Raw genomic sequence first — 21,705 nt, 5'->3', positions numbered from 1 at the left:
TTGATAACATTCTGACATTTTTATTTTGCTTGTATAACACAAGTACGAGAGAAAGAAAGAAAAAATCTTTTTGCATGAATGATCAGAGAAATTAAGAGCCCACTTCATGAAACTTGTGGGTATATTATTTCTTCTAGTGGGTGAATTCTCAATTAGTTAAAACTAGACATAATTCAATATATAAATTAGGAAGTATTTTCCATTATAGCCCTGGGAACATCACATTTAACCTTTATGAATTTCAGAGGGTGCATCATATAGTATAATAAATAATTTTTAATTCAAGCCCAATTCTGTAAGAAATTCCTTCTTAGCACAAAAACTGCAATTGCCTGTCACACAGACAAAGTCCAGGGTAAGTCTGTAAATATTGCAGAGAATCCTATTCTTGCATTCAATATCTACTGAACACAAATGTACGTTTGTCACTTTTATGAACTCATAAATAACTGTGATTTGATTTAAAAAACTGCTTAAATATACTGGCTTATTGAAGATGAAATATCTTTCATGGTACTTATCTCAGCACAGCTGAACAGCTCTTTTATCTCCTAAACTGCATTTAGCCGAATAAGCCAGCTTGCATTTATGAATCTCGGTGGAAAAGGAAGTTGGTTACAGTTCTATCACTTCTTAAATACATTAGTTGTGGCTCTGGGGAACGACTTAAGGAGATGGACAAGAGAAGCAGGAAAGACGTGAAAAAGAATTATTTTAAGCAGTGAGTATTTCTGACCGAGAACTCTATGCTTACTGGGGTTGTGAAAGTACAGATGAAGAATGATTTCAATGGGAAATGGACAGGCACTTGAAGGAAATAGATTTTCTGGACCATGAGAATAAACCAGGAGCTGACTGGATTGCTCAAAGTATTGACTTGATGAGTCAAACAGTCTTCTTCTGTGCTGTAACAATTTGAGACTGGAAGATTATCCAGTACAAGGCATTTGGTTCAGTCTTGCTTCAGAATTTAGTTCTTAAACTTTTTCTTCTTGCGATTCTTTTTGCCTGCAGCAAGAGCTGCTTTTTCTGCAATGATCTGCTGATACTTTTTCTTGTTATACCTGAAACAAGACAAACACAATTTGCAATCATTTTTACTGATAATATTTTTGATTAAAATACATGATAATACATTTGTAAGTAAGCCAGTTCTCCAGCTACGCAAGACTTATTAAATCATTATAAATACAAATAGTAATATAATATTATATATTTTACAAAGTATGCTAATTTGACAGTTTAGATAATATAAAGCATATACCAATTGCAGCTGGGAGTTACACGACAATTCAAAAATAAGACTGGCATGTTATCTCAATAGCAACCAAAACATTTTAAATTTGACTCCTCTTTGGACAACATAATGGGTACTTAAAGTGACATCTATACTTTAAACACAAATGCAGGAGACTGGAAGAAACACCAACATGGATTAACAGCATAAAACAGTGTTTTATAGCTAATTTGTCAGAAGTTTAACATAGCGACCATTTCAAATTTAATCAGTACAGTTCTGTAAAACCCCAATTTACAACCAGAATTCCCCAGGAAGGACTCTGAGAGGCAGCTACTACAAAGAGAATTCTCAGCTCAAGGGAAAGGCTTGCAGTAGCAATCAACCTGAGAGCCCAGAACAGAAAGAGTCCAGACAATCTACAAGTGCCACTAGCTGGGACTATGGCCAGGAAGCATGTCCCCCGATCACAACTCGCCAGAAAGTGCACCCCTTGACCCTGACTCACTGGGTAGCACGATCCACGAACTGTTTCTTGCCAGGAAACGTGGGCAGATTTTTAACACTTTGGGAAATATGATCAGGTTGTGACACTCAGACAACTAGTTTCAGACAAGTGACAACAAGTGAGAATGAGACAAACAGTCTGTACAGGAAAACAGGCTAAGTGAATGGGCAGGAACTTGGCAGGTGGAATATAATGTGGCATATGAGGTTATTCGTTTTGGTAAGAAGAATAGAGGAGTTGAATCTAACTGAAATGGAGAAAGACTGCAGAAAGCTACAGAACAGAGGGATTTTGGAGTCCTCATGTCTAAATCACAAAAAGCTGGCATCCAAGATTAGCAGGTAATAGGGAACGTAAATGGATGGTTGGCCTTTATTTCAAAGGGAACAGAGTAGAAAAGTAGGGACACTTTGCTAAAATTATACAAGGCACCAGTCAGGCCACAACTGGAATACTGTGAACAATTTTGGGAAAAATATTTCAGCATTGGAGGCAGTCCAGAAAAGGTTTACTAGACTGATACCAGACATACAGGAACAGTCTTATGAGGAGGTTGTGTCTTTACTCATTGGAGGTTAGAAGAATCTGAGATAACCTCATTAAAACATTCAAGATCGTTAGGGACTTGACAGGGTAGATACTGGGAGGTTGTTTCCCTTGTGGTAGGGTATAATCTCATAATAACCTTCACCTAGTAAGACGAGATGAGGAGGAATTTCCTCTCTCAGATGGTAGCGAACCTGTGAAATTCTTTACTATAGAGGGCTGTTGAGGCTAGGTCATTAAGCATATTCAAGGCAGAGATAGACAGATTTTTAATCAGCAAAGGCATGAAGGACTTATGGGAAAAAGGCAAGGAAGTAGAGTTGAGGATCAAAATTATTTTCAAAACTGGCTAACACCTCACTAACCTAGTCAATTTACCTCGAATGTCACTAACATTCTAGGGATTTACCTATATTTAGAAAAACAGAAATTGCTGGAAAAGCTCAGCACATCTGCCAGCATCTATGGAGAGAAATCAGAGATAACATTTCAGGTCCAGTGACTCTTCCTCAGAACTGTTCTGAAGGAGAATAACTGGACCTAAAACATTAATTCTGCTTTCTCTCCACAGATGCTGCCAGACCTGCTGAGCTTTTCCAGCAATTTCTGTTTTCATTTCTGATTTCCAGCATCCACAGTTTTCATCTACGTGTTGATGCTGTCCATACGAACTTCCTGAAGGCAGTTGATTAGGTTCCACATTAAAAAAATTGTAAAAATGGGAGTGGACAGAATCAGAAGTAACCTTGTAATACGGATTTGTAATTTGTTGGGAGTTCAGAGACAGCAAGAAAAGCTCTCCAATGAGTGGGTTGTTACAAATGTTGTTCCCCAGGGATCTGTAAAAGATATACTAAACACATGGCTGAGTGGAGGTTCATATGTCCAATCTTGCCAATGACTCTGATTTAGGAGGCACTTTAAATATGTGCAGATTGGAACAGAAACTTACAAAGGAACATAATTCTGTCCACTCATTTAGTCTTGTGTCACAGAATTCAATGTGGGGAAGGATGATTTCATGGGCTATGGATCTAAAAAGGTACATTTTGGTAAAAGGAAATTGGTATATTTTCTTTACAATTAATATTATTGGTATAATAATCTTAATAAGTTGGTGAAGCAGAGGGATTGAGATGTCCACACAAGGAAACATAAAGGCTAGTAAATAAATGGTAGGTAAGAAGGTTAATTGAATGTTGGCCTTTATCACAAGGGGATTTGAATTTGAAAGTGAGGAAGTACCGCATTCTGAAGAAAGGTCATCAACACGACACATTAACTCTGTTTCTCCATCCAACAATGCTGCTTGACTTGGTTAGTATTATAGCATTTTTGGTCTTTATACCAGAATTCCTAACATTACTCAAGGAAGATGGCACAGAACCAGATCATTTGTCTTAACTCATTGATGCTGGTGTTCATCTTTCCTTATTTAAATTTATCTTTATAACCCTTTATTCCCATCTCATTCATTTGCTTGTCTAGCTTCCCTTTAAACTATTCATTTTAACCATATCCTCTTACAGCAACTTCCACATACTCACCACCACAGTCTGAGTAAAGAGCTTATTTCTGGATTCTCTATTTGACAGTTTGATGGCTATCTTGGGTCATATTAATATTAATCATGCTTTTACCATAAGAAGAAATATTCTCTCCATATCCACTCCATCAAAACCATACTTAATTTCAAAGACCTCTACTGGGCATTTTTTTTTCCAAGAGAGAAGACTGAATGACCCCTGGTCCTATGTAAACAAAAAAGCATACCGTCGGAATTCAGCATCTGCCAGAAGCTCCTCCACCATTGTTCGTTTTCTTTCTTTCTTCGGAATACGAGAATGATAGAAGTCTACTGGATTGTCCAGAATTGTACCAACCTACAAAAGAAAGATGGATGAGAGTAATAATACACTGGAAACTAAGTTTAAAGAATTCACTCTGTTGGAGCAAAAATGAATCCTGCATGAATTAACAGCATCTAGAAATATGCTTGAACTCTTTAAATGAAAAATATCAACACCAGAGTTAATGTATTCATGTTACATTTTTTCTAAATTAAAATTTGTTTTGATTGATCTCAGCTTTGTTCTCAGCAACTTCTATCATTTGGGAGGGGGGCAGGGAATAAAGGAATCACCTCTGATATTGCTCTCCACAAGTAGCAGCACAGGTAGAAACTGGACAGAAACAACAGGTTAATTTGCATCATTTTGTGTTAATTTGTTACTTTCTGAAGAAGGGTCCTGACCCAAAACTTCAGCTTTCCTGTTCCTCTGATGCTGCCTGGCCTGCTGTGTTCTTCCAGCTCCACACTGTGTTATCTCTGATTCCAGCATTTGCAGTTCTTGCTATCTCAGGTTAATTTGTGTGTTGCTCACATTGGGGATTTGGTCAGGGAAACTATTGCCTCTAGTTGAGAGCCTTCAATTTAAAATAAGGAGGATATAGTAAGTTTTACAAAATCTCTTTTTACAGATATTTTTGGAGTTTGAAATGCTTTGTCACAGAAGGAGCTTGAGACAGAGATCATCGAAAAGCCGGATAAAGACTATGAAAGTATTCCTACCAATTCTGGCCGATCTACATATCTGTGTAAACTTTTTCAGAATAGTCATTGGCTAATTACCAGACACAGGAAGCATGACTAACTTTCCCCTCCTCTCTAGACCAGGAATTCTGATGGCAATTATAATGTTGACACTGTGCTAAAATTAGACCTTTTTACCTAATAAGGATCATATCTCAGATCTGCCTGGTGTCTACGGCTCAGCTCCAGTATCTGGAAGTGACTTTACCCCAAGGCAGCACGTTATCAAATTTGAAATCTTGATTTTAATTTCCTATATTGTAGCTAATATTGTAATTACAGCCCTTATTTTCAGCATAATCAGTTGCTTCTCAACTGTGTGGGACACTTTACTTCAGTGCCCAGCATTAATGTTTACAATGTGGTGCACTGTAGGTAATCTTAGGCTCAATGTCCAGCATCATGGTACACGCTGTTCCTCTCTGTATTCCATTCTTATAGGTAGCTCAGCATTGAAGAGATCATTTATCCAAAACTAATTTTGCTTCTCCCAGTGTAATGTCTTCTCAAACTGAGTCAGTGGGTAGAATGATAATAATGTGTTGCTGTAGAACTTCCACACTGCCTGTCGATTTAGAAGTCGAAGTACTTTGATATATTGTGCAAAAGCAACTTTAATCATTGCCGCATATTACAACCTGGCTATACTGATAAAGACAGAAGTTCCAAATGAATCGCATTATATAGCTGTGCTTATCTGCTAATACGTACCTGGAAATATTTAGGGAAGCCTTCACGATCATTCTTCTTGTAGAAACGCTTGGGGTTGATTGCAGCCCTCATTTTTAGTGCCTTCAGGTCATTCTTCAACTCGTCAGTTAGGTCAGGAGCTTTCATGTTGTACCAGCCATCGCCCGCTGTCTGTGCACGCTCTTTCTAAATGAGCAAAATAAAGACTGAAATAAAGACAGGCTATTAAAGGCATAACATGGGGAGGTGATGGCCGAATGGTATTATCGCTGGACTGTTATTCCAGAGACCCAGATAACATTTTGAGGACACAGGGTCAAATCCCGCCACAGCTGATGGTGAAATTTGAATTCAATAAAATATCTGGAATTAGTAATTTAATGATGACCATGAATCCATTGTCGATTGTCAGCAAAACCTATCTGGTTCACTTATGTCCTTTAGAGAAGGAAACTGCCATCCTTACCTCGTCTGGCCGAAGTGCGACTCCAGACCCACAGCAACGTGGTTGACTCTGAACTACTCTCTGGGCAATAAATGCTGGCCTAGCCAGCAATGCCCTCATCCGTTGTATGAATTTTAAAAAATCTACAGGGACATGTTTGCATTAATTTGAGGTTTGGATTTTTATTCTAATCAACCTGGTCAGAGATGCCACTGCACACTGCTGGTAGTGTGCAGGCAGGACTTGAACCTAGGCCTCCTGTTTCAGAGATAGGGACACTATCACTTCACCACAATAGCTCTTTAAGTAGGGGTTTAAGCTTGTTCCTTAATGCAATGTTATCAGAGAGAGACAGAATGAACAAGTGATGGCTACATATTAATCACTAACGCAACAGTTGCCTTACCTACCCTGCGTTTTTTCTTCAGATGACGAATAGACTCTTTTAAAGGTGGAACACGATCCAGTTTTTCAAATTCTGGTGTCAGGATGGTATTTGCCAACAGCTAAGGAAAAAAACCATCAAATTATAAAACTATTCATCCAGAAAATGCTATTATTTATTTGACCATCAAACACAAAATGGCATTATTTAGCTCTAATTGCTGCTCCAGCCAAAAGGTGGTATGATCCCTAGTGCATACCTTAATGTCCAGTTTAGACAGATAGACAGCATTAGAAAGAAAAGTAACGTTTCCTCTTCTTTCCTGAAAAGAGCAGAGATTCTTCCCATTGGTTCTACCTCTTCTTGTACTTTGTTAAAATGGTCATTTTTGGCTCTAGGCACAGAGCATTGGCATTTATGGAGGCTGGATGAGATGTGCTGTTAACACAACTGAGCCTCATTCTGACCGCACACGTACCTTTCTAATAAAGGGTACCATGTGATAAGAGGGTGAATACTTGAACTGAAGCATGTTAATGATATATTGGTATTAGCCAATCCCTCAAGTCTCACTGCACCCATACAAGTTGTTACCATGCCCAAACCACCCCTCTATTATGTATAACAACTCTGGCTCAACTATGGAAATTAATTCACTTCATTTAGCTGTTATCTAAACATCAAAATCGGTGCCATTTCTGTCATTGCTTCAAACAATGGCTCGAATTGGACAAAATAATTTTTCCATCAAAGGTAAAAATAACTAAAGGATCCTGACTGGCTTAAAGGTAACATACACAGACAGTGCCGGAGAAAAACAGCAGGTCTAACAGCATCTGTTGACGGAAATGATGTTTCAAGACCAGTGACCCTTCATTAGAATAATGTAAACCAAGAGTCACTGGACTTGAAAGATTAAATTTGAGAAAATTCAGTCTTGGGATGTGGGAATTGTTGGCAGGGCCAGTGTTTACTGCTTATCCCCAATTCTCCAGGTAGTAGACAGCCTTCTTGACAACAAAGTGACACTTTGTGGGCAGTGAGTTCCAGGTCATTGTCACTTGCTATGTAAAAAATGTTCTTCTCCAAATTCCCCCTTCATCTTATGCCCAAATTCTTAAATCTGAGCCACCTCACCTTGTACCATCAGCTAACGGGAACACCTTTTCCTGGTCTACCTTATCTAAAACCTGCCAGGATTTTGTACGTTGTCAATCTCCTCAATTTTCTTTGTCCAAGGAGGACAACCCATTTTCTCCAACGTAAACCTATAGCTAAAATACCTCAACCTTGGAACCATTCTGGTATATCTCCTCTTCATTCTTTCTCACATTCATTCTCGATTGTGGTGACCAGAAGTCTTGTTGGGGTTGAACCAGAGCTTTTTGAAGGTTTAGCATGACTTCACTGCTTTTATACTCAATGCCTCTATTTAACCTGACAATACTGAAGAAGCTTGATACTATCACCAGGACAACTCCGGAGTTGAGAGTGTTGGCTTATGAAGAGAGGTTGAGTCGAATGGGACTATACTCATTGGAATTTAGAAGAATGAAGGGGGATCTTACAGAAACATATAAAATTATGAAAGGAATAGATAAAAATAGAAGGAGGGAGGTTGTTTCCACTGGCGGGTAAAACTAAAACTAGAGCGCACAGCCTCAAATTAATGGGGGAGCAGATTTAGGACTGAGTTGAGGAGGAACTTCTTCACCCAGACTTGTGAATCTCTGGAACTCCCTGCCCAGTGAGCAGTTCAAACTATGTCGCTGAATGGTTTTAAGGCAAAGATAGATAGATTTTTGAACAGTAAAGGAATTAAGGGTTATGGTTAGCAGGCGGATAAGTGGAGCTGAGTTCGTGAAAAGATTAACCATGATCTTATTGAATGGCGGAGCAGGCTCGAGGGGCCAGATGGTCTACTCCTGCTCCTGGTTCTTACGTTATGTTCTTATGTTTTATCCAAGATAAAGCAGCAGGCTTGGTTGGCACCCCAACATTCACTCTCTCCACCACCGAAGCACAGTGACAACATGTGCACCATCTGCAAGATGCACAACAACTCACCAAGAGTCCTTACACAGCATTTTCCAAACCCACAATTGTTTCACAAGGACGTAGTCAGCAGATACATGGAAACACTGCCACCTGCCAGTCCCTCTCAAAGCCACTTGTGATAATGGCTTGGAAATCGATCGCTGTTCCTTCAGTGTTGCTGGGTCAAATTCCCTGAAAACTCCTTCCCCTTAACAGCACAGTGAGCATCCCCACACCACTTGGACTGCAGTAAACCAAGACAGCAGCACCTTCTTCAAGGGCAGTTAGGGATGGGCAATAAATTCAGCAATGCCCACATCCCATGAATGATTAAAATAAAAAATAGGCATAAATACAAATCCTTTGCCAACCATACTCTCAATACGTCCTGCCACCTTCAAAGAACTGTGCTCACGTATATACACCCCTAGGTCCTCTGCTCCTGTACTCTTTACAACTCTGGCATCACGGCTTTACTGCCTTGTCCCATACTTTCTGCAAAAATTGCCTTCGTGTATAACATTAGTGAATCATATGGGTTTTTGAGAGAATCCGGTAGTTACAGGATCATTATTATGATACTAGCTTTTGTTTCAGATTTACTGAATTAACTGTATTTAAATTCTACAGTTGTTGTGATGGAATGTAAACTCGGGTCTCCAGAACATTTTGCTTGGCCTCTAGATTACTAATCCCGTAATTAGATATTTTTAATCAGAATGAATTTTTGTTCAGATGTATTACAGGAGCCCAGTAGAGCAGGTGGGACTTGAACTTAGGCCTTCTGGCTCAGAGATAGGGACACTACCACTGTACCACTAGAGCCTCCCACTAGTTCAGCAATCCTGGATCATCTGAGCTGGATAATTGAGCCAACATTATGGGAGGAAAGAGTGAGCAATGCTCAAGACTGCAAGTGCTTCCTACATCAGTACGTAATGGCTTAAGGCAGCATTCTGTCCAAGCTGTGTGAGTATGTAGCTCCAAGAACAATGCAGAAGGGATAAGCATGAAGCTCACAGAAACGGGCCCATTATGGTATGCAGCTTCTTTAAGATACAGATGTGCTAAGTGCAATAAACAGGTCACACATTGCAAAGGGAAATTAGAAGGAACACTGATTTAAGGTTTTCAGTCTTTAATTTCCATCTTTAACCAACTCAGCCATGTTGTCACATCTTCAGAAATCGTGGTGCCTCATCACCTTTCCTCCTCTATCAAACCTGCCAACATCACTCTCCACCTTAATATGTTCAACCTTGGTCACCCGATCCACAGCAACAACTGATCTACTCTGAACTTTTGCTCCCTTAGGTGTTGTAAAATATAGGCCGAAAACCTTAAATGCGTCCCCTCGTCTTTGTACCATATTACATAGATATTTAAGAGGAAGCAAGTTGAACACACATATGGGAAGAGAATAGGTTGTGTTGGTAGCATGAGTTAAATAGTGTGGGAAGATGCTTGAGTGGAACAAAAACATTAGCACAGGCTTATTCGGCAGAATGGTCTGTTTCTATGCTAGATGCTTACTTGTAATTTTCAAGAATCTGGACTTCTGACCTCAAATTCTGCACCCACCCCTCTCCCCGCTTGAACACCTTTTATTTTACATCCATAAATGGAAAATAAGATGCATTTCAACCAACATGTTCACATCCAACAGATGTTCTTCCTGTGTAATTACCTAAATCGTCAGTTCAAATTGCTCTAAACAGTGACAAGACCTGAAACCATTAAAATACTTCATAACTGTGTTGCACAGGCCAAAGGGCTCTCTCCGGACACGGATCTTGATCAAAAAGAGAGCGTATGCAAAAATACATTGCCCCTGCTTGCCTAGTTTGACACAGAAAAATGAAAAAAAACATACACCTAACTTGCTGTCGCCTCACTGCCAACAGTGAGTTAATATTAAACCAAGGATTGGATACAGCTCTAAAAGTATCCAGCATCTTACCTCATCACTTTCCTTTTGCTCCTTTAATTTTTTAAAGGCTTTTGAATTAGGGCCTTGTTTGTCAGGATCGAAGCTTATGTACAGACCACCTAGTTCTGTCAGATCAAGTCCTGGATCAATTTTGCTTGACAATTTGATTCTGGAATATAAAAGAAATTATATCAATTGACCAAGTTATCCATTAGAAGCTCAGCTGTGAAAATTAAATCATTTCAACACAGATTTTAGCCATTAATGCTGAATATAACGGATTAATATTAAAGAATAAAGTAAGCTATCGCCTGATGAAGGAGCAACACTCCAAAAGCTTGTGATTTCAAATAAACCTGTTGGACAATAACCTAGTGTCGTGTGACTTCTGACTTTGTCCACCCCAGTCCAACACCAACACCTCTACATCTTGAATATACTTAACCAACACAGGACTACACCCATTTGCAGTAAAGGATTCCACAGATTTGCAAACTTCAGAAGAAATTCCTCCTCTTCTCTGATTTAGATGGACGACTGCTTGATCTGAGAGTATAACCTCTGGTCCTGGACTCACCCACAAGGCAAAACTATAAAAGGTAACAGCAGGAGTAGGCCATTTGGCTGATTGAGTCTCCTCTGCCATTCAATAAGGTCATGGCTGATCGGATAGTCCTCAGCTATTAATCGAGAGACCCAGATAATGTTCTGGGAACCCAGTTTCAAATCCCACCATGGCAGATTTGAATTCAATAAAAATCTGGAAATAGGAGTCTAACTGTGACACTGCTGTTGATTATTCAGAAAAATAAAATCACCATCTGCTTCACTAATGTCCCTTAGGAAGGAAACTGCTGGGCTTACTTCGTCTACCTACATGACTCCAGAACCACAACAATGTGATTAACACTTAACTGCCCCCTGGGCATTTAGAGATGGGCATTAAATGCTAGATTAACCAGTGATACCCACATTCTGTGAATGAACTTTTAAAAATCACCATGACCTTTGATCCCCTTACTGATTAAAAACCTCTGCCTTGAATATACAATCTCTCAGCATCTAATCTGTCAAGCTTCCTAAGAATCTAATGTTTCAATAAAGTTGCCTCTCATTCATGATGCATTCAGGACTGTGATGGAATACTTTACTCTTACCTAGATGAGTGGATGCACACAGACATTGAAGCAGCTTTACACCATTTAGGGAAAAGCGACCTGTTTGACCGACAGCTTGGACATTTACTTCCTCCAGCACCAACACATCTGTGCCTCTAGAAGGACAAAGGCAGCAGATGCATTGGAGCACCGTCACCTGCAGGTTCCCCTCCAAGTCACTCACCATCCTCACGTGGAATTATAATGCTGTTCCTTCAATATTGTACAATCAAAATTCCAGAACTCCCAAAAGCACTGTAGAGGTACTCTGTACCAGGTAGGCCTCAGTGATTCAAGAAGGCAGCTAATCACCAGCACCTCTCAGGTAATTTGGGATGGACTACAAATGTTGCAGCAGTGCTCATATCCCATGAAAGAACTTTCAAAAACGTTAGTGAATGTACAGGTGGTGCCCCTTCTCTGCCACTGAGCATTTAGTACCATTCACTCGTATTTTCTCTGGCTATGGTACCTACGTCACCTTTTCCCTGTAGTCAATTGTCTTGTCATGTAACAAAAGCAGAAATTGCTGGAAAAACTCAGTAGGTCTGGCAGCATTGGTGGAGAGAAATCAGGTCCAGTTCTGAAGAGTCATCACTGGACCTAACTCTGCTTTCTCTCCACAGATGTTGCCAGACCAGCTGAATTTTGCCAGCCATTTTGCTTTTTTTTTCCCCTGATTTCCAGCATCCACAATTCTTTCAAGTTTTTTTCTAGTCATGTGGTGTGTTTCCTTCATATCTGCCAGTAAATTGACCAGAGGAAATAACATCCAAAGAAACATAAATAGTTTCTTGGCATTGAATAGTGTATTGAAGGGAAAATTGCATTTAGATTATGAATGTCACCTTTGTGTTCAAAGCCAGAACTTTCAGGCCTTGATAGATGTGTTTGCTGAAACTAAAGAGAACTTGGTTTGAAAAAATACTAAACAATTGTGCCGTTTTTCAGATTGTCAGCAGGAGCGCTACAAGTAACCAGTTAGTTATGCAGAAGGCAAACAGAGTTCATATTTCTCATCCCATAAATGGACAAAGAATGAGGAGAGGATTCAGTGTGGCTGCGTTTACTTCCACCCTCTCTCAAAGACCATTGTCCAGTGCGCTCAAACAGGGGCATGTAACTGGTATTTGGTTGTCAGTGCCTGACCCTCTCAGCCTGAAGAAAATTGTTGAAAAGAGAGGAAAATAATGGACGAAACAACTCCGCAGCCCCAGTGGGGAGATGTGAGTGACTTCCCTTGACATTGAGGCCACATTTGACCAAGTGCAGCATCAAGTGGCCCCAGTAACTGTGGAGTCAATGGGAATAAGGGGAAAACTCTGCTGCTTAGGGTCATACTCAGTACAAAAGAAGATGGTTGTGATCGCTGGAATTCAGTCATCTCAGCCCCAGGACATATCTGCAGGAGTTCTCAGGGTAGTGTCGTAGGACCAAATATTTTCAGCTCTCTTATCAGTGACCTTCTTTCTATCATTGGGTCGCAAGTGGGAATGTTCGCTGATGACTTGGGATGTTTACTGATAACTGCGCAATGTTGAGCATCATTTGTGACACCTTAGATACTGAAGCAGTCCAGGTCCAAATGCAGCAAGACCTGATCATCCCGGTTTGGGCTGCCAAATGGCAAGTAAGGTTCACTTCACTGAAATATCAATCAATTTTTATCTCTAACAGAAGAGAATCTAAGCATCACCCCATGATATTCAATGGAATTAGCACAATTGAATCTCCCATTGTCAATGTCTTGGGGTTACCATTAACCAGAAACTGAAACAGACTAACCAAACAAATACTGTGGTTATAAGAACAGTTAAAAGTCTAGGACTCCTGCAGCAGAGTCTGTCCACTATCTACAAGGTGCAAGTCAGGAGTGTGATGGAATTTTGCCTGGATGACCGCAGCTCCAACAACACTTGAGAAGCTTGACATCATTCAGGACAAAGAAGAGTGCTTGCTGGTACCAACATTCTCTCCAAGCTGTGTGGCTGTATGAACAGCACTTTGACATTCTGCACATGGAAATCAGTGTTCCAATGTGGATTACAGCACTGACTTCAGGTTCCTGTAGTCACTGATGAGCATGGACTGGAAAGGTCCAGGGAGAGAACAAAAAAGGGAATGCTGATTGATACCACAACCACAAACAAACATTCATTCCCTCCATAACCAACGCACTGCAGCACAGTCTGTACCATCTACAAGATGTGCTGCGGAAATCAATCAAGGTGCCTGAAACAGCACCTTCCATACAAATGACCACCATCAACTCAAAGGACAGAAGCAGCAGTTATGTTGAAACACTGCCCCCTGCAAATTCCCCTTCAAGCCACTCACCACCAACTTGGAAATACGTTGTCTTTCCGCCACTCTTGCTGGGTCAAAATTCTGGAACTCCCTCCCTCCCTAACAGTGTGGTAGATGTTCCTATACCAAATTGACTGCAGTGGTTGAAGACAGAAACTCAGCACCACCTTCTCAATTTCAATTAAGGATGGGCAATAATTGCTGGTCCAGTCACTGAAGCCCACATCCTCTGGGTGAATAAAAGAAAACTGAACTATTGACTTGGTTTATCTCCCCAGACGCTAACTGATCTGCCGAGTATCTCCAGCATGGATTGTTTTGAAAACATACTTTATAAATGAGTTTGCAAAACTACTGCTTTACTTACAAATTAGACTTTTTCTTCAAAGCATCACCGTGTTCATCTTCATCAAAAAAGTCATCATCGTCTTCCTCTGACTTTTCGTCTCTCTCACCAGCATCATCTCCACTTTCACCACTCTCCTCCTTTTCTTCTTCACTTTCATCATTCTCCTCCTTTTCACTCAAGTCTAAGTAATATTGTTTATCCTGATCTGCTCCTGGTCGTTTGTCAATCACAAACAGGTTGTTACCCTTTGCCAAAGGGCCTCCTGCTGTGTCACAAGTAATGGCAGAGGTTTCAGAGGAAAGATTAGGTTTGGATGTAACATTTATACTGGATTTTTCCAAAAATGTGTCACTGCCACCATCCTCCAAGACATCTTTGTCTTCATCACTGCTAAGCTGCAAACTGATAATGGGTGGAGTTGCACTTTGGGTTTTATTATTTAAATTTTTCTCTCTATCCTCTCGTTCCTCAACGCTCGTCTCTTCATCAACTATTTCAATCAGATTAATTTCATACGTCTCTGTTCTGCTTAGCTTTTCCTCTTCTGTTGCAGCATTATTTTCTCCAACAGCCCTTTCTGAACATTGGTCATTTACATCCAACTTATCACACTGTTCTATTGGCTGCTCTGGACAAGGCTGCAATGCAGTTTCGATGATCTGTTTCTCTCCAACATTTTCTGGTCCTTCAGGTCGAGATTCTGTAACCTCTCTCAGAGGTTCAACTCTGCTGCTCCTTGTCTTTCTTTGACTAACTGGTGTTCTTAGTCTAGATTCTGCCTCCTAAATAAAAAAAGACAAGCATAAGTGTATTTATTGACTTTTACAGTAAAGCTGGAAGTTGATTTATTATAAACATGCTTCGGTAATAATTTTCATTTGCACTATTTCTGGAACTTTCCTTCATTATAAACATTTTTGTATCTTGCCAGAGACACCATTTTCATGTGATTGAGTGAATAATGAGTCTTGCTGTTAAAGCTGAAAGTGTAACTGCTGAAACTGTTATTATTAGGTTGTATGAGCCAGATCATCGATCAGAAAACTGAATAGCAAAGAACTAAACTAACAAAATGGTCACTCCTCTCAGAATGAAATGACCAAAAAGCTGTTTTCAGAACAAGAATATCACGCCATTCACATCAAGGATTGGTGCCTTTCTGGCAGTGAATCAATGAGCATTTGGGGAAGGCAAGCAAGGCAGGGGAAAACATAAAAAATAATGAGACAATGAGAAGTGTAGATACAGGGCAACTTGGCTTGCTTCCACATATCCCTGAAGGAAGCAGGTCAGGTAGAAAAGCAGATTAAAGAGGCATATGGGATACCTGCATTTATTAACCACAGCATAGAATATAAGAGCGGGAAGGTTAAACTAGACTGCATAAAATATTAATTAACGTGCAGCTAGAATACAGTTCTGATAACATTATAGGAAGGATGCAATCACACTTCATGACACAGTGGAGGTTTACAAGAGTGCTGCTAGGATTGGAAAGTCTTTAGCTAAGAGGGAAGACCAGTTGTTTTCTTGGGAATACAGGAGGTTGAGGGAAAATTTAATTGAGTTGGACAAAATTAGGAGGAGACTGAATAGACTGAATAGGAAGGAACAAAAATAAAGTTGCTGGAAAAGCTCAGCAGGTCTGGCAGCATCTGTGAAGGAGAAAATACACAGTTAATGTTTTGGGTCCGGTGACCCTTCCCCAGAACTCAGTTTGTTTTCTCTTTCACAGATGCTGCCAGACCTGCTGAGCTTTTCCAGCAGAGATAGTAGGAAGAAGGGTCTAGACCCGAAATGGCAGCTTTCCTGCTCCTCTGATGCTGTGGCCTGCTGTGTTCATCCAGCACTACACCTTGTTATCTCAGATTCTCCAGCAACTTTGTTTTTGTTCCTGATTTACAGCATCCGCAGTTCTATTGGTTTTTATTCTGAATAGGAAGGATCCGTGTTCCAGAGAGGTCAACAATCAGGGTGTATTGGTTTAAAGTGGCCAGTGTCTTCCCTCATTAAAGAAAGAAATTAATTAACAAAAGTGTAACTCTTCTTCAATTCATGACCCTTGCTTTGTGCAGCAATTGATTTAATGTTTGGTGGGGTTGTTACCGTACAAGGTTATACACCTGTGGATTGACCGTTGGGTAGTCAGATTCTGAAACAATTATTGCAACATTAGGTACAGAGTGTAAAAGTTTTTCATCTGCTGTTCAAGGAAAAGATACAGGTGTGCAATAGTGAGGGTTTCGTTAAAAGGAGCCATGGAAAAATATTGGTAAGTAAAATCAAGGAAGACCTGAGTCTTTTTTAAAAATACAAATAAATTAACAGCAAGCGTTAACTGAAGGAAGAGTCCAATCTATTGCAGACCCAAAGGGTGATTAGATGGAAAGTATTGAGTGGGGTCTCAAAGAATACCTTGCATCGGTTTTCACAAAGAGAGGGATAACGAAGACCTTGCAATTCAGAAGTGTGAAATATTAGACAGAGTTGATATAGTGAGAAACGAAGTAATAAAGGATTTAAAAATCTGAAAATGAATAAATGCCTATGCCCAGACAAAACACTGCCTGGATTAAGACCATAAGGAGTTGGAAAGGAGTAGGCTATTTGGCCTCTCGAGGTTGTTAAGGGAATTAAAAGAAATAGAAGAAACTGTCCATCATTTTCCAGCCTTCTCTGGCTCCAGGTGCCAAAACACTAAGTCGGCTGATGTCCATCTGTTGTTTAAAGAGTGATAGACTGAGTAAGCATAAGTTAGTCAGCCTAACCATGATTTTGGGAAAATTACTGGAAAAGATTGAGGGATAAGATTAATCCATGTATTTCTAAATGGAGATCAGTCAGTCAGCTGTCATTGCAATGGGAAAGTCATGATTAACAAGCATAACTAAACTTTTCATGGAGATAACAAGGAGTGTCAATGAGATTAATGAATTTGATGTAGTCTATATGAATTTTGACAAAGCTTTTGATAAGGTCTGACATGACAGGCCAGTTCTGAAAGTGAAAGCCCATGGAATGTAAAACAAAGCAATAAATTATATCTAAAATTGGCTCAGACGCTGGAAGCAAACAGTAATGGTCGACAGATGTTTATGAGTCAAAAGGTGTTTGCAGTGGGGTTCCACAGGACTCTCAGGACCAGGTTCCTTGCGTTTTGTGGTATATACCAACAATTTGGACTTGAATGAAGGAATTATGATTAATGAGTTTGTGAATGATAGAGATTGGCCATGTGGTTGATAAGAAGAAGAAAGCTGTAGACTGCTGGAAGTTTTCAATGGATTCTGCTCCTTCCTTCTTAGACAGTCCTTCAGGAAAGAGGATTTTTTTCATCCACTCAGGTGTTGAGATGCCTGAGGTGACTAAACAGTCCAATGCTGGATCTTCCCATCCTACCACTAGTGAGGCAGGTGGTGTACAAAGCGGTGCGGGAGTGGATGGAATGCTTAGATTTTCTCAAACTCCTACTATTTGTGGTTGACCTCCAGCTGGGCTTGTCAAAGAAAGCCAAAATGGTTGGCTCCTTCACAGATGTTTCTTCTGTAACACCGGCAGTTTTGGGGTAAATGATTCCCATGAGTTGGCAGGATAATGACTTTTTAAAAAAGCGAGTCTGAGAGTATATCCTTGCAGTTTTCTCCTGCCTTACTTGTACCTGCTTGCCACTGCGAAGTTCGGAATAGATAGCATGTTTTTGGTAGTCCTGTGTTAGTCATCTAGATAATATTACCAGCCCAACTCAGTAACCAGTGCCTCGATACTGGGGTTGTTGGCCTGAGATAGGTCACTGACATTGCAGTGTCTATCCTGCCAGTGAGTTTGCAGCATTCTGCAGATGTATTGCCGGTAATATTTCTCAAGGGATTTGACATGTCTGCTGTACTTGTCTGTCACTGATGCATACAGGAGACCTGGTAACTCTACTGCTCTGTGGACCATGAGCTTGCTATCAGCTTTGTCACCAAATACTCGGTTACTCAGATGATCAAAAGTTACACACAGGAGACAATCTGAAATTTCAACAATTTCTGTCCTGAGAGGAGGATCCAAAGGTATGAGAATTAATACATATCGTCTAGTAACTTGGCTAGATCTTGTTAGCTGTGGAGCAGTGTTGCATGGTGGAAACATGCTGGTAGAGGACTTTTGTCTTCAGGATATTTAATCTAAGGCTCCTTTTCTCATATGTGTCTGAGACTGGCTGTTTGATGGTTTGGAGTTTGATCTGTGTGCGCACACCTGCAAGTGCTGCCTGCACACCACAGCTTGACATCAGCATGTTCTTGGTTCTGGACTCATGTGACGCAGGCTGAACAGTTTCCTGTTTGCCCTGTAGATTAGCTGCACACCAATGGGAAGCTTCAGGAATATAGAGCAGTGTTGTTGCAACAAATATAGAAAAGAGCCTTGCCTGATCCCAGTTACTGGACATGGCCATGAGCAGGACAGTGGCAAATGGAATTCAATCTGGACAAAGTATGACATGATAATGAAGAGAATACACAGTGAATAACTGGGTACTAAGGAGGATACAGAAACAGAGGGATCTTAGAGTGCACATTCAGAAAGTGGATGGACAGGAAGAATAAAGGTGATAAAGAAAGCGTATGCAAAACTTGCCTTTATTAGCAAAAGTACAGAATAAGAGCTGGGAGGTTTTATTAGAACTGAATAAACCATTGCTTAGACCACAATCAGAGCAGTGCCTGCACTTCTAATCACTGCACTAGAGGAAAGAAATGATTGTACAGAGGTACAGAATTCACAAAGATATTGCCTGAACTACAGTTTTATTTACAAGGAAAGACTAGATAAATGCAGGTTGATTCCTCAGAAACAGAGATGACTAAACAGAATATGTCATGTAGGTGTATTATACTGGAAGAGCTGGAAAGTTATAAACGTAGTTGTGAATGAGATGGAGGTGTGCACCAGCAGAAAAGTTTTAAAATAGGTAGGAAAGTGTGTAGCGAAGAAGACGCAAGGAGATTGAGGACAGATACAGTAGATTGAGTGAGTGGGCAAAAATCTGGGACATGCAACATAATGTTGAAAAAATATGAAGTTGTTCATTTTGGCAGGAAGAATAACAAAGCAATGTATTACTTAAACAGAGAACAACTGCAAAATTCTAAGGTGCTGAGGGTTACAGGTATTCTAATGCACGAGACACAAAATGTTAGAATGCAAATACAGCAAGATATACAAGATATACTCAACAGTGCTGACAAGGTGGACGTGACGGGCTGTTACCTCTTTTGGATGAGTCCAAAACTAAAGGACACTGTTTAAATATTAGGGGATGTCCTTTCAGGACTGAGACCAGGAGATTTTTTTCTCTCTCACTGGATTATATGACTTTGGAACACACAAAAGGCAGGGTCATTAAATGTTTTTAAGGCAGAGCTAGATGGATTCTTGTTAGACAAGGGATCAAAGGTTGTAGACAGAAAGGTGGTAGTCAGAAATGCGGAAATCAAAACACAAATAAAATCAACCATTGTTTAACTGAACAGCGCAGCAGGTCAAATGGCCAACTACTGCTCCTAATTCATATGTTCATGTCAGCTCTGGCTCTCCTCACCACCGGGTCACATATCTCTCTATCTGCCCTACTCCTCTCGTCCTGAAGGTTTCCCTTTGCTTCCAACCCTCTCAGCCCCTTCCTTTAAAATTCTCTGACAAAGTGTTCCGCCCTTTTCCTCCTTTAGCCTCTGCATCGCACAACTTATCCCATAGTGATTTCAGTCTGTATTTCCACACCCCTGAACTCTCTCATCATTACTCTGCCCCTCACCCACAACGAGAGGGCCTCTCGCCTCAGTCACTGACCAGGTCTTCTCTCCCCCCACCCCGCCAAGCTTCTCCACGTGTCCCGGGAAAGAGGCGCTTTAACACCTCCCCCCGCCCCAGTCCCGTATCCATCGTTCCTCTCCCCACGTCAGACACTCCTTGCCCGCCGGCCTCTCCCCCCAGGGATGTTATACCTTCCCGGTATGGGTCCGCCGTCCGCTCCTGGTCTGCACCATCCCGCCGGCCCGGCACGCACCACTTCCGCCTGGTGCTCCACCGAGACTTTCCCCCAGACACTTCCGCCCGGTGCTGCCTCGAACCGGCCGACACCACTTTCGCATCGCGTCCGCTTCGTACCGAGTTCAAACAGTCCGCACTGCCTCAGCACAGCAGCCCCGGGAAGGATGAGTAGCGTTCACAGATGTAAATTATACATAATCTTGACGTTGGTCACTCGGGTTAATAAACGTGCTTCAAACCTTTCCATTTAATATTGCAGCATTCTCCAGGCCACACTGCGGCTCTCTGTATGAATATGGACTTCAGCCTCTGCAAAGAGGTGGCACAAAGGTAGACTGGCACTTCTCTCCTGCAGGCGGATTGGTTTGACGCAGTCTCCTTCCTTTTATTTGTTCTTGGATCAGATTTGTAACAATTTGATTTTTAATTGGTATAAAATATGTAACAGTGTAATACAGTAATAATCTGGGTGACGGTTCAGAACGGATAATTAACGGGTAGGTCACGTTTAGGTCTGCTGATTAAATCCATCTTTGTTGCACATGGACTCGACATTCATTTGGTGGGGTTATGCAAGGAAATGGCATAGGAGTTAATATTTTGCATCGGTTTTTTTAAAACCGTGAACAATCCATTAATATTAAAAGAATATGGGGGAGGAATTAAGTACCAATCACCATCATTAAAAGTAGTATGAGAAAAACGAACGAGACTAAAAGGGGCAGCTGCAGAGATCGTAGATGCATTGGTTGTAATTTTCCAAACATCCTTTGATTACAAAACACCTATTCAAAAAGAGAGGCAATAAACAGGTAAACTATAAGCCAACATGCCTAACATCTATTGTTGGAACAATATTGGAATCGATTATCAAAGTAGTAATAGCAGAACATTTGGCAACTCAACTAATCAAGTAGAGTCAGCATGCCTCATGAAAGAGAAATAACATCTGACTATTCTGAGTTTTTCGAGGAAGTCTCAACCAAAGTGGATAGAGGGGAACCAGTTGATGTGTTGTGTTTGGACTTCTGGAAGGTGTTCAAACAGACCTCACAAAATGTTGTCATAAGGTATGACCCCCCACAATGTTCAAACTACATTATTGGCAACTCATGGGCAGGAAACAGCAAGTAGGGAATAAAGCGTTCGTTTTCAGGTTGGCAACCTGTAATCAGTGGGGTTCCACAGGGATCAGTGCTGGAACCACAATTATTTACAATATATATTGATGACTTGGAGGGAGTGAACCTACTCTAGCCAAGTTTGCGGAGGACAGTGAAAGAGGTGGAAAGGCAGTTTGCGAGGGGGATACAAACAATTGAAAGAGATATTGATAGATTAAGTAAGTTGGCAAAACATTGGTAAAGGAAATATATTATGTGGGAAAATGTAAAGTCATTCATTTTGGAAGGGAGAAAGTACAAATAGATTATTTAAAATGGAGAAAGCTGCAGGACAATGGGACTTGGGGGTACTTGTGCATAA

At 40.7% G+C, this 21,705-nt stretch overlaps 1 protein-coding gene across 1 annotated transcript; it reads right to left on the bottom strand.

Moving 5' to 3' along the window:
- On the bottom strand, window positions 1-20,782 carry dnttip2 (deoxynucleotidyltransferase, terminal, interacting protein 2). Its single transcript, XM_020516605.2, has 7 exons — window positions 20,175-20,782; window positions 14,203-14,966; window positions 10,402-10,540; window positions 6,430-6,525; window positions 5,596-5,760; window positions 4,065-4,174; window positions 1-1,064 (listed from the first exon to the last, which is right to left on the bottom strand). Exons 1-7 carry the CDS (start codon window positions 20,319-20,321, stop codon window positions 971-973), a joined length of 1,515 nt encoding a protein of 504 aa, XP_020372194.1. The 5' UTR covers window positions 20,322-20,782; the 3' UTR covers window positions 1-970.
- Between the last annotated feature and the right edge of the window lie 923 nt (window positions 20,783-21,705).

This window comes from Rhincodon typus, chromosome 10 (genome assembly GCF_021869965.1).
Source record: "Rhincodon typus isolate 14 chromosome 10, sRhiTyp1.1, whole genome shotgun sequence".
In the NCBI taxonomy this organism is placed as follows: domain Eukaryota; kingdom Metazoa; phylum Chordata; class Chondrichthyes; order Orectolobiformes; family Rhincodontidae; genus Rhincodon; species Rhincodon typus.
Note: the sequence above shows the minus strand (reverse complement) of the source record. Positions and strands in the feature narration are given on the sequence as shown.